We start from the raw sequence: 14,236 nt of genomic DNA, 5'->3' as shown, positions 1-14,236 counted from the left end.
AATATCCTTTGTGAGCATTGCCGTATTAAGATAGCCAGCTAACCAATCATATTTTAGACTTTGCAAGAAGAGAACAAGCTGCTCAGACTCCTGTTTTTCTAAATTTGAAGCTTGCTATTAAAGATATTTAAGCTCTTTAATAAATAAATACATAAATATTTCCTATCAAAAAGTGGACCCAAAGTATGTTAAAAAAACGATGTAATTCTGATGGAGTTTGTAAACGAAATAAACATAAAAAGGAAAAAGTACGCTAAAATATCTGTCGTACAGCATTTTAATTTTAGCAGCAGATATCCAAAAATAACTTATCCAAACATACAATAATCTTATTAAAAATCCCTACAAATTGATAGCAAATAATTTCTTAGCTTTCCTTTTATCTACAATGTAGCTTATTATGCTAAAATTATCATCGATAAAAATAAAGTCTTGGATATTCCGCTGTGTTTTAGGTATATTCCGGAATGTAATAATAATTCTTTAATAAACCAAAAGTATTTCAACCTAAAAATTAACATAGATATACATGAAAATACGTCTTTATTTGCTCTAATTTTTACGCTAGAAGATGAAAACATTGTTGATTGTAGGTTTGGACGATTTCCAACAAAACTGCATTCAGCAAAAGTATCATATCTCTTTGTCCTAATTTTTACGTTGAAATATTTTTTGCGTATTTTAGAATGTACATAATTATTTTTCGCAAATATTCGGTTCTGTGATAGTACTTTGATAGAATGACTCGCAAGAGATGATTCAGAATTGTTAGTAGTGAAGAATGAATCTAAGCCAAAGAACTCCCTTAGAAAGTTGAAATGTACCAAAAGAACATACACTTATATATCACATCACCAAAAGTATTGGCATTATTAAGGCTGAGATAGATTCTGGGTTATCGCCTTAAATACTGAACAACATAAAAATGTTATGAGAAGATTCTAAAAAAAGATCCATACAATCAAGACTTTTCAGAAATAAAAAAGAAGAAAGATAAAATCTATCATCGTATCACGTCCACTGCTAGGCAGTTCTGTGAAGAAGCAGTTTATTCCTCCTTTGTTTTCAAATATTGCAGTGCATTTCCAAAAATTGCAAAATTACTTTTATTAAATAGTATATTTTTTCTGTAATGGTACGGCATTCTATTGCTTAACAAAATATCTTTTAAGAATATTCAACAGCTCCTCGCTCTCAATACTTGCAGAGGTAAGAAATTCTGATTTTACTACTAAACTTCCTATTGGCTCTGCTGCCGTTTTTTCCGACGTGAAATTACTATTTACATATGTTTCCGTAAATGGTGCCTTTAATTACTTGAATAAGACCGTCGTGAAATCCACTATGATATAAGTGATTTTTAAGTATAAAAGCTATGAATAAAAACAAAACTGTGCCTAACGAGTTTTGTTTTCCTTGGGGAGTTTTGTAGGGTCATTAGGTTTTTGTTGAAGCAGAAAACGTGAAAAATGAGCAACACTCACTCCCAGACTCAAACCTGGATCTCTCGAATTCGCACCGAATGTGCTACCCGTACACCACTAAGGTATGCTAGAAGGAGGGAGAAAATACCTTATACCCTCCCCCTTATAAAGGCGACTGAGGTATTGGGATCCAATCGCCATTATCGTCCACCACTTTTTAATTCGGTCACCACTGTAGAGTCATTAGGTTTATTTGAAGCAGGAGACATGAGAAATATCAGTGCCTTTGCCGGCCCTCAAACCGGGACTTCACGATTACACGCCCAGTGTGTTACGATTACACCACGAAATCATACTAGAAGGAGGGATAAAATACTTTTCTGGTATCAGGATTGTATTTCTCCTTATCTGCTTGGCGAACATGACGTGTCCTGATTAGACAGTGAGTTCGACTACAAACTATTTCCTTTGGGGTGTAGAAGAGACGGCAAGATGAGAAGGGCTTAATTACCCTTTATTTTCCACGGTATTACAGGCGCTTCCGCACTTCGGGATACAAAGACCAACTACTTATGGGCTGAAGTATAAAAAAATACTAACTAACTAAATTTAAAATAAGAGTTAACTTTGAATACTTTATACAAACGACTAAGACTAAGACTGGTCTTTTAAATTATTACGTATGTTGTATGCAAACTGAGGAAAACTACAATACGTCTTTAGCTTTCGAGAGGACTAAAACCTCTGGCCTTAAAGGCGGACAGCAGCTGATTGCAAGCTCGCGTGAAGTATAGTGGCAAGCAGGCTCACTCTCTCCCCATGTAACTCTGCTCTTATCAAAAATCCACAACTTAAATACTTAAGCGTTAGCAAGTACAATTTGCATAAACATATTCACCCGTTTATTCTGGAAGTGGAAAATAAGAGAGGACAGTACTGTTTTAAAATAAAATAAACGTTAGTAAAACTTAAGATCTTTACAATAGTTTTACCAACAAACTGAATTATTACCCTAGAAAAATCACTGTGTTCCATCCTATGTGAAATTTATATTCTTATAGCGTATACATAACGTGCACACACCCAATGGAGCCTATATTGAAAAGGCCGTATGATTTTCCTTTTTGAATTTGTTTACATTGAAAAAAACGTCTTTCTGCATTTCTCTAGTTGCCCTTTGTGTTATAAATTTTATTCTTCTGTTCTGAATGAAGCAAGGTAATTAAATTAAATACAATTTTTTATCAATTTAACTCACAAATACTTAAATACCAGATCCCCGTTTTAGACATTTAACTGAGATGCATAATTAATGCCGTGTGTCCGCTAATGTACCGTATCAAAACATGTTCGTTTTCTTCACGCAGTTAAGGTGAATAAGGTTTTCTTCTTTTGGTGGCCTACTTTTTTTTCCCTCACTGCATGAAGTGATGCTACGAGCAGTAAATAATGGAAAAAGATCTCTCAACAGCAGATGTTTTCGTTCGAGTATCGATTCCCCGTAAAAGGGCTACTTGCACTTTTTTTTCGTAAGTTCTCCATGTATATATCGTAAACATTTGAACTATATTGAAGTGTTTTTTTCCCTTTTTACAACTGAAGCATATATGTATTTAATACAGGGTGCGGCAGGGAAATTACCTTATTTTAAAAGTGAATAACACAAATAGTATAAGCGATATAAGTTTAATAATTTTCCAAGTTATAGAGAGACACTTATAGTTTTTTTTATTATGATGTAAAAATAATATCATTAACGTGGTCTCCGTTCTAGTCAATGCACTGAGATAGTCGAATTTTGAAGTTTCTTTTCACTTTTACCAGCATATCAACGGGTTTGTTGTCCATAGCAGCTTGAATATTGTTCTTCAGTTGAGCCAAAGTCTTAACAATGACTACAGTCTAACAGTGACAATAAGAGCCCCACAAAAAGAAATCATACGGGGCTAACTCAGGGAAGTGCGCTGGCCACTGAAGATCGTCCCATAAGGGGATAAGGCGTCCAGGAAAATGCTCTTCAAAAATCATGGTCCAATGATGCCTATTCTGGATAATACACACCAAACAGTCACACGTTCTGTATGGACGGGGTACTCATGAAGTTCTCAGGGATTCGTGCCACTCCAGTATCTTATATGCTTTGTTTATTCAGGCAACCGGAAAGATGAAAATGAACCTCATCGCTAAAGAACACAAGGACATCATGAGGCATATTGTCAAGAACGGTTCCCCATGCATTTTTGTTCGTGAAAGAAAATCGTGTGGATTAAGTTTTTGCACCACTGCCAATTTATATGGACGAAAATGCAGTACGTTTAGAAGTACGACTCCACGTCGAACGCGCGCTCCTGTCTCGTCTACTGCATGATCGATACTAATACTACATAGCAAAAAACTTTAACCACCGCTCTTTTCAATGAGCGCCTTCTCGGAATAAATGGGGCTAGATGGTTCGCGTTTCAAATAAGGAAGTTCCCCTGCCGCACCCTGTAGTTTATAAACTAGTTTCTCTTAAAAATCTCATGTAAACAAAACCCTCAGTTTTTCTTTTTACGGAAATAGCCTTTCCAAAACCTCAGATTGATTTTACTCTAGTGAGGAGGTCAGTTTTTGAAGTGCTTTTAGCATTGTCAATTTTATTTCTATATTTCGATTCATTTGTTTTGTTTATTCTCTTTAAAGTGAAAGTTCTCTAACGTTCTGCTTTGTTTTTGCATAACCACATTTATATGAAAAAAGAAAACTAAACGTATGATTTAGAATTTTGTGCAAAGTAAAAGCAAATCTGATGATTTAATTATCTTTGTTTATATTAAAAAATGAATAAAAGGGAAGTATGCAGCAAGAATAAGAATCAAAAATATAATGAAATGGCCAGAACGTAAAAACATTCCTTTCCGATAAAATATTAAATTTCAAAAAATTTACGTCTATCATCAAAAATAGATAAATGAGGATATGTTAAACATATTTATACTAAAGAAGATTCTACGTGCTTGCTTTAAATATTGTTTATAATGCGTTATAATAATATGCTTCATGCTTCGTGCGTTTAGATTATGCTGAAGTGTAGAAGTGGATTAAAAATATGTTTTTCTTATTGATTCTGAGCCGTAAAATGATACAGTAAATCGCAGAGCCTAAGTCTTAATTAAGATTTTCCAGTAAAAGAAATAAGATTTCTAAACTATGTTTACTAAAAATATATACTGCATTAAGAAATTTTGCATCTTAATTAATATGTGCTTTGTAAGTTAATAACACCTTGTAATTTAGAATTTCTTAAGATACCAGGCTGTAATTATAGACATTTAGCAAAGGACCAAGAATGTAAATTTACATGCCATGTTAAATTCTGAAGCTGTCTGGATCTCAGCAAATGCAAGTTGTGTTTATTCCAAGTAGATAAGTACTTGAAAATGTTAGGTCATGACTTTCAGAAAAGATCATTATGCATTATACATCAAGATGGACTTAATACGTTGATAGGTTCATAAATGTAAAGAACGCATAAAATCCGTAGAATTCTGCAGGTACTTTACCACATTTAAAACGAATTCAAACATTTTACGCTTTGGCTAATCAATTTCACTGCAAACAGATTTAGCAATTACGAAAGGATCTTAGATTTCCAATCTTCACATAATTTCGAGTTACTAGAGAAATAGTATAATGGCAAAGGTAAAGAATTTCGATGGGTGTTTGAATGGATACGGTTTAAGACGCGGCCAAATATGCCAACTTATTAAAATATTCAAATGCATCTTTACTTTTGCATCTCAGAAATATCAGGTTTAGAGAAGACACGCCATTAATTTGATAAGCATAAAAAATCCTACTTACAATTAAACTTAGCATGTAATAAAATGCATATCAAAGGACTAAATTGGGTTAAAATTTAAGTAGCTCAGCAAAATATAAAATATAAAATGGTACAAAGGTCACATTAACTACGAGGTAAGAAACTGATATATGTGTAAGCCAGTACTTCTGAACGTTTAAGGCATAATCATCCTATTTTAATTTTGAGAACTCCTTATTGTTGCGTGCGTACGGGTTCGTAATAGATTAAATGCACAAGTTCGATAAAAAGTTAATGAAATTGATCCTTATCACAAGAAATATAACAAAACGCTGGATTTGTCCTCAAAGGTATTCGTACAATATCACACAGTAGTTACATTTTAAACTATTAAAACGTTAAATAGAACGCAATCCAAAGCGCAGAGAAAGCTAATCCGATCTCACCGCGAAAATTCACTACAATCAACATCAGCAACCAAGTAAACTAGCAAGCTGAGATGTTCTCTCTTCGGTTTTTTATAGCTTTTTAAATCGGCTGCGCGAGGAAGTTCTTGCAGCTTCTGGAAAGCAAAATGAGTAGGATTACGGTTACAGCTAATGTAGTAATCAATTATATTTATTCAAATTAAATATAAATTACCGAGATAAACTTTTAATCAATGTTAAATGCACGTGCTCTTGTACTTTTACTTTTCCGACGTAGCTTTCTCTTAATATTTGTCACTCGCTGCATTGCACGGGAAACAAAAAAAAGTTCTACTAACAATATCTAACTAAATGCAAAATTCCTCGCATTACATTTTCTTTCACAATTAACAACATACTTCTTTCATTTTTCTAAATACTACTAGTTATACGTGTTTGCAGTTAATCTAGAGGACCTGTCTGTATTCTGAATTTGTGCGATCCTTGTTACACAGAAGAAAAGGGAATAAAAGATTAGACGGCTCAAAGTTTAACATGAATTAATTGTGAATAGCCGTAGAGACAAATGAGCATTTTATTTCGCTGCAGAACGCATGAAAAATGTGCAATGCTCTATTCGGGATTCGAACTCGGAATCTGCTAGACAGACGGGCTTCCAATTACACCACCAAGGCATGTAGTAAGGAAGGAGAAAATGCATTACGCATTTTTAACGAAGATGATTTTTTATAAACAAACAACTGCTGTAAAAGATATGGCTAAAAGTGAAGCTCGGTCTACAGTGCGAGTTAAGAAGCTATAAGTGAAAGCCTCGCAAGCAAATGTCGGTCTAATCATCACGAAACAGACATGAACTCTTGAAGCGACGAGCAGAACTGGAAGTCGAGATCAAATCTTACCACAGAAAATCAGACAGTGCCATACCCATATTATAAATTATAAAAAATATCATTTTAATTATTTAGGTAAGTAATTATTATTTAATATGTTTCAAATATCAGCTTGAATATTGAAAAATTAAATCCATTAGTTTAAAAAGAAATAACACAATTTACAATTATATTTCGTTGATGATGAAAAAGGGGGAAGGTTTAGATTCAAGAACCTTTTGATTATGGTTTATTTAAAACTAGGACATACATCGTAAGGAATGAACTTAAGTGTAAACCGAGCTGCAATTCGCTTAGAATTCTTTTCCTTTAGAGAGGAAGGGGAGAAAGTTTAAGTTGGTTATGGGCTTGTTGGCATATATACCATGACATGAAACATTTAAATTATGTCTTTCTGTCACACAAACTAAACAAAATGCTTCCTTGAAGAAGTTGACTATCGTATTATTAGTCCTCAAGGCTGCCTGCCCGAAAAAAAGTTACCTTCTGAGAAAATTTTCTGACAGGCATTTGGTGTCTATAGGCAATGCAATGAAAACCACGAGCAACAACTTTTTCTGCCAACAGGACTCGAAGTATCATCAATCGCATCTATCAGCAATCAAGGATCTTATGAACAGGTACAAGAGCACAATTCTTATATAGACGACACTCGAAATAAAAACGCTTAGAATTATTGTTTTGGATATAGCACATCATAACTCATGTACCTAATAATTTATAAAAAGAATGTCTGTAGTGCATTAAACAAATCATAATATCTATAATTGTAAAAAAATTAAAGAATCAGCCATTTTTGGTGAACAAATAGATATGCTCATGTCATCGTTTTGAGGAAAAGTTGCAGTGGACATGTCTACGTAGATCTACAAACGCATAATGCTAGAAAATTTGACGCACAAAATCAATTTTATTCAATTTAAGATGAAAAGAAGATCTTAAACTTTTGTCAGTTTAAAAATATTTTAGTACTCAGAATTAAAAATCTTAAACAAACTGTTTTCTGAAAATTTTATGCGATATTAATATGACGTGGGGTCTTCCCCGAGTTTCTAAAATGGCCGAACATCTGCGTGGCACTAGAGCGTCTTTGGCATACTTTACTGAATTCAGGTCTGATGAGCGTACCGGCTATTCCACATGTTCGATCCCCTATTCCAAAAGCCGATATTCGGAAAAAAAAGAGCTTTGTGATATCAGACATTATCATCGAGTAAGAGGAATACATCACTGATAGCTCCAGTATACAACAAAATACGAAGTCACATCCAAATATTAATCATCCAAACATTGGAAGAAAAACATTGATCCTGGCAATTCTCGAGTCTACGCTGAGACTTACGGCAAGAGTGAAGTCCGTTGGTCCAGTCTGGGAGTGTGGTGTTAGCCCTGTGTTAGACCAATGGTGAGCTTCAGATCAGATGGTGATCAGTGCCGCAAAGACACTATACATTTGCAACAATCCATGCCGTCTCCGGAATTCGAACCTGGACCTTCGGTATCGCAGTAGGCTTCCCTAACCGCTATACTACCTGGGCGGTTGGAGATCAAACTACCAAGGTTCAGGAACTTTACCGTTCGTCCTCTGGTGGCCAGGAGCAGACAGTAGTCAAAGTGCTCTGACAGCGCTTCTGAACTATTTTGTGGAGAACATGCATAGAATGTGTTTTAGAGTTAGAAGGATTAATACTACCTCCTAAACTACTTGTCGATGTAAACCTTTCCCATGTAAAGTTGCAATTTCTGTAATTCCCTCATAATGCTCTATAGGATTTCATTTTGCTTTATCTTATTAATTCTGCTTCCAAATTTGCAGCATTTCTTTTTAATAAAGGAAACATAAGATCTCTGTTGTAGATTATGCAATTTAATTTCTTTGAGCAATGTTCATCGTTAATGTGCCACAAACATATTGCCGTTTCATATAAACTCTCAGACACTACACAACAACACTATTTCTATTACAAAGATATTCGGGAGAAACATCTCATTAAAAAAAGATGCCATTGAAACAAGTTTTAAAAAATGACTGAAGAATTTTGATTTCTTATTCTAATTAATGCATGGAATATTAGCTGCTTAAAATTTGCGATACATTAAGGGAATTAATAGCTGAGTAAACTAATAATTAAAGTTCCAATACATTAAAAAATAAAATATTGATGAAGGTATTCTGTTTCTTTTATATTCCCAAAGCGTGTGCAGAAGCTTTCAAGATCCTATTTTGAAAAAGAAATAACTATTATAAAATTTTTCATTTTTACTTATTTATTTTGAATTCTTGGGGTGAAATCAATCATCGCAAATTTTCCATATTGCATTCTGGGTACGTTTTTCTTTAAACTGAAAACTATGTGTATGCCATAAAAACTGTACATTTCATACCTTTATAAACTAATAATGTGTGTAACGTTCCAGAAGAAATTTTCATGTTTTACGATATCCTGAAAAAACAAGATACTTGAGAAACTCACTTCTTAGATTTAAAAACTCGGACGCTAAGATGAAAAAAAAATACTGGGTTATATTTTTGGAAGCAAAATTCATGAGAAGAAATTAATATACTATGATTCTTAAGTTTATTGAATAATGTAAAATGTTGACGCATATCTCGATTATTAAAAAAGGAATGCAGGTAAATGAACGATAATGTGTTACCATTTTTAAAACGCTAATGAAAACAAAACTTGAAATACAGCAGTTGGTGTTTTTATTCAAATCTATCCCTTAGAAAAATTTTTAATTTATTAAGCACTATATCCAAATATAGTAATCTGTTAGTTCTTTTGTGTGAATAGAAATATCAGCTTGTGTAAAACAGAAATTTTTAATTAAACATTTATAAGCAATGTTTAATTTTGAACAAAAGGAAAGGGAAAAACAATGTGAAGGAAAGCAAAGAAGCAAAATTCGATGCGGCTTGTAACTATCCTAGATTAATCTACCATAAGAAAGAACGATGATACGACCAATGCACATTTAGTTGCGTATTTTACAACGCGGGTTTCAATGACCATTTTTTATTTCTGGCGTTTTAGTAAAAGATTGTTAATAAATTCATAAAATGTTAAAGGGTAAGGATTAACACAGTGTAACTAGTCAATATATTTTCGCATAGATAAAATTATCGTATTAAGACAAATGAAGAGGAAAGTACTCAAGGCACGGCTTAATAACTCGATAAGACTCGAACTGAGTAATAAAGTCTTATACAACTTATATACACTTGATGAACTAGCTGGAACATTCTAAACTTAGAAGGATCAAGAAAAGGGAGAACATTTTCATACAAATTAAACATAAAGGAAATAAATTTTTTTGTTTTGTGATTTTGTTTAAATTTTATTTTATTTAAACAAAAATTAGGTGATTTGCCTTTGATTCGTTTCTAACTGGGGACCTTCACTTTCTGAATCCGACGTCTCACCCACTGAGCCACGATATGCTTAGAGTATTTAAGTGACCAATAAAATAATTAAACTAGTCACTATGATATTTTAATTAATCAATATATTTAACAGGTCTAAAATAATCTTAGATTGGTGTAAATGCTTTATAAATCTTCGAAAACGGTGTTATATGAAAAATTTCTGCCAAATTATTGTAGGATATTTTACTTACATAAGTTTTCTGTTTTTTATTTTCTTAATGCCATCTTCTGCATTTGTTACTAGCTTTCAGTTTCTAGTATAAGTTTTCAAGTATTCATAGCATGTAACAGTTTAGAAATTAGAAGACCACTTTAAAATACATATTTCTCTAGGAATAAATGGAAGTAAAAGCCGTTCCTTTGACGTTATTTCAAATACGATAATGGCTCCAAGAGTTAAAACGGGGTCTTTTAGACTTAAGAGATGATGTAAAGTTATTGTTGAATAACTACTGCATATATGAAACAAGAAATATGTAAAAATAAATGCATAATTAAAGCACCATGAGAGTAAATGCAAGGCATCAAAAGTAGTTTAACTTCCAATTCAGTGTTTATTATCATTTTATAAAACCAAAAAAAAAAAACCTCTAAACATAAGCTATATGTCGTTATATTAGAGTATTTTCTTTCCACTTTGTGTCACTTTTTCCGTTTTCTTTGAAAAAAACCGTTCTTTGATTTTAATGTACGAACGTTCTTCGTATAGATTCGGAATAAACAAAATCCGAACTTTATGGTGAAATGAGCAAGATTAGAATTTCAATAACCTTTATTTTTTGATAGACTGTCCTAGAAGTGAGAAGTGGAATATGGTCATATTGAAGACTGTGTCGTCTTGAGCAAAGATTTGGTTAATGTTTCAGTGTTATTAATAAAGGTGATGTTTCTAGTAAAGGTCTGGATTGATAGATCAGTTGTTATGTTTTAAAATGGATTACTTGCTTGGAAAATTAGTAAACAAACTTCGCGTAACCACTTTTTCTTATTTTACACAAAATGCAAGCTATTATCCACTATCCACTCATTTTCCTTAATTGTCTGGATTTTGCAAGTAAACCTACGCATCATAATAAGTGACTAGATAACTGAAAATCTGCAGCTTCTATTAAGAAACGCATTTTAGTTCAACACAGTGTGCTTTCTTATGGTAAATTCGTGAAGAATCTTTTCAGAAAAATGTGTGTTTCCTCAGATTTAGGCAAGTTATGATCAATTTACGGTATCCTTAGATGTTTCTATCTGTTAAAGTTTCTCAGGTACTAAGTACCGGCTTATGCTCCACTTGGTGTTTCAAACTCTTACAGTAGACAAGCGATGGCTTGCAATAACTAAAAATAATTTCAAACTGTGCTTTAACGGTAGTTTAAACAATCGAAACTTTAACGGTAGTTTAAACCAATGGTAACGGTGGTTTTTTTATCATTTGATAAATTTTACAAGAAGCATCACTTCTATAAATCAGTGTTGCAAAACTGATATAATGCCATAATAACGTCTTAAAAGAGTTAGAATTCATTAAGTACTGATGTTGGAAATAAAGCAACATATGTAAATCGTTAATAACATGTTAAATTTATTGATAGTAACACCTCAAATGTTTGTCAGTAAGCTTCATTTTAGAGCTCTATACAGAAAATAAACTATTTTTTATTAACTTAAAGGGATCAGATCCTCCATTTTGCGAGGAACTTATCAGTATTTCAGTAAACTATTCCACGTGGTAGGTCAGGATACATCCCAGAAAATTTACCATATTTTGCGAATATTCCTTAAGTATAGTCGACATGTAGTTTTACTAATGGAGTTAACTATGGTAGGGAAGGTCAGAAATATACTTAATAATAAAATAATCGTGCTTTCTATACGTAGGTTATGGGGAATTTTTGAAGTCTACGAAAAGTCTAATTTCTGAAAGAATTTTTGGATTTTTGTTTTCTAGTTGCGTTTCGTACTCTGAATGGGTAATGAAATTAAGTTATCTCAAGAATTTTAAATAGATCACCTTTTGAAAACATTGTATCACAACGAGGACATCCAATTGTCTAAAAAACATTTTGATGAAGGATAATGTTTTGATAACAGTTGATTCATTAAAACATTGTGTTCAGAAAGATGTCAAATACCTGAAAAAAAATCAAGCAGTTGTCTGAGTATAAAGTTGAACCGACTTCGCTTACTGGAAATATTTGCAGCAGTATAGTTTATATTTTGATAATAAATAAAATGAAGACCGCCCCTGAAAATGAACATTTCTGAAAACATAAATACGCATCATTGTTAAACATCACCGATCATATTCTAAGATTCTATACATTCTCTAAGCCGACTCATTTTCTTAATAGCTGAAATATTTTGGGACAGTGGTGTTTACTTGAGGGCCTACTCTGTAACATGTAAACAACTGAATAAAAAAACTAATGTATTAATTGTTTGAAAAATAAATATTATGCTTCAAACAAAGTGTTTTTTTGTTCCTTTCTTCTCCGCCCTCGTTTAATTTGGCGTGTTCCGCATTGGCTTTCGTAAAGTTTAGTCATTTTAGATACATCTCAATACTTCTGTTTTTTTTGGCCAATGGATGCTATTTTAATTACATTTTCTTCATACAGTTCTATGGCACTTGAAATTTTTTTGTTAAATGTGTTTATTGATTGACAGGCCAAACTGAAAATTTCCGATTTCAGATAAGACACCCCTTTTCTTTTAATCCTAATGTACATAATTAATAATGCTCAATTTATTTATGGGGAACGAAATAATGTTAAAGCAAAACAGTTTTAAAACTGTTAAATTTGTTGCGGCGTCAAAAGTTTTCTTAAAAGAATCGAGAATTTTTGTGTAAACGGGTTTGTAAGAGCTTGTAGTTTTCCCATTTGGCAAATAAAATTTTACTTACAAAATATGTTTCATGTACTTACGAAATATACTAAGAAAAGTCTTACATGCATCATTATATAATTATATCTATAATGCAAAATAACAACACTTAAGTCGTTCTCATTACTCTGCAATCTATCTATAGTTAAGTAACGAATTAACATATAAATATGACATCATTGCTTGAGTCTGAAATCAACAGCACATTCTGAACATTACAGCACGAAGAGGCTGTAATATTCCTCAGTACCTTGTGTTGTGAACTAATCGTTTTTATTTTCAAGCTTAAGTTTTGCTTATTATTTCAGTTTTGATCTGTAATTGAAGTTCTAATTTCTTTTTAGCTTTTGTTGTTTAAAGTTGGTTGTAAGTTTAAACTGTAACTTTTGTAAACTTTAAATTTAGCTTTGGTTGCTTTAAAAGTTTTCTTGAGTTGAAGTTGTTTAATTTATTTTGAGTTTAGGGACTTAAGATTTTTGGTTTTTGTATCTTGTTGTTTTGACCCTTAAGGTTGTTTAACTTTAAAATAATTAAAGCACTTGAGTGAAGTATCAAATTCATCACACTGTAATAATAACGTAAAAGTACATATTTTGGTTTTTTACATCAATATAGTACATCCTGTTTAACTCGTGTTTATATGGTGATGGGATAAAACTTGGATTACAACTTTTTGTTTCACATACGTATACAATATTACTGGGAAACAGTAGCTGTGGCGTTTTAGATACAGTTATTGTTTGGGTATCACCAAAATGGGACAGCCACAGCTATCACCAAAGCGCGATTTTTCCATTTCAAGGTAACCAGTATGTATATTTGTTCGAATGATTATATATACGTGCATAATTTTCTTTAATGTACAATTGGTTAGGTCCTACTGCTTTTACAATTCATGCATTTTTTTTATTTCAGGCATGTCCTACAGGGATTGTCAATGAATCTACATTCAAAGATGTTTACGCACAGTTCTTTCCACAAGGAGGTAACTGTTCGATATTTTATAATAAATTGATTAAATTTCTTAAACTCAACATTTCTATGAGAATGTAGTATTTCATATTAGTGTCTTTCAATGTTTCATACATGAACAGTTATATACAGTTTGTTTGAATTTTTTTCGTATAAATTGCTTGGCATGCGAAATAGAATAAGTAATTATTACTGAGCTTTACCTTTATAATATTAACTCCAACTCTTTCTCGCAAACTACTGCAATCAATTGAGTAAAGTTCATTAAGTGATTACTTTGAGGCTTAAACAACTGACCCCAGAGGCTGATAATTAATTAGGCCTCCCTAGAAGACTTTGATTTGCCTGGAAGGTAAGGAGATCACGAAAGGGAAGGAAGCAAGCAATTTATTAGATCATTAACTTTTACT

At 32.5% G+C, this 14,236-nt stretch overlaps 1 protein-coding gene across 1 annotated transcript in view; it reads left to right on the top strand.

Annotated features, from left to right (window-relative positions):
* The window catches only part of LOC118187999 (A-type potassium channel modulatory protein KCNIP1-like), a 305,037-nt gene that overhangs the window by 190,328 nt on the left and 100,473 nt on the right, over window positions 1–14,236 (top strand). The window contains exon 4 of the mRNA XM_035358325.2: window positions 13,770–13,839. Coding sequence (XP_035214216.1) covers window positions 13,770–13,839 — 70 coding nt within the window. The remainder of the gene's footprint in view (window positions 1–13,769; window positions 13,840–14,236) is intronic.

The sequence above is a fragment of the Stegodyphus dumicola genome, chromosome X2, assembly GCF_044657685.1.
Source record: "Stegodyphus dumicola isolate Sdum_Otavi_A_Nest chromosome X2, ASM4465768v1".
NCBI lineage: Eukaryota > Metazoa > Arthropoda > Arachnida > Araneae > Eresidae > Stegodyphus > Stegodyphus dumicola.
Note: the sequence above shows the minus strand (reverse complement) of the source record. Positions and strands in the feature narration are given on the sequence as shown.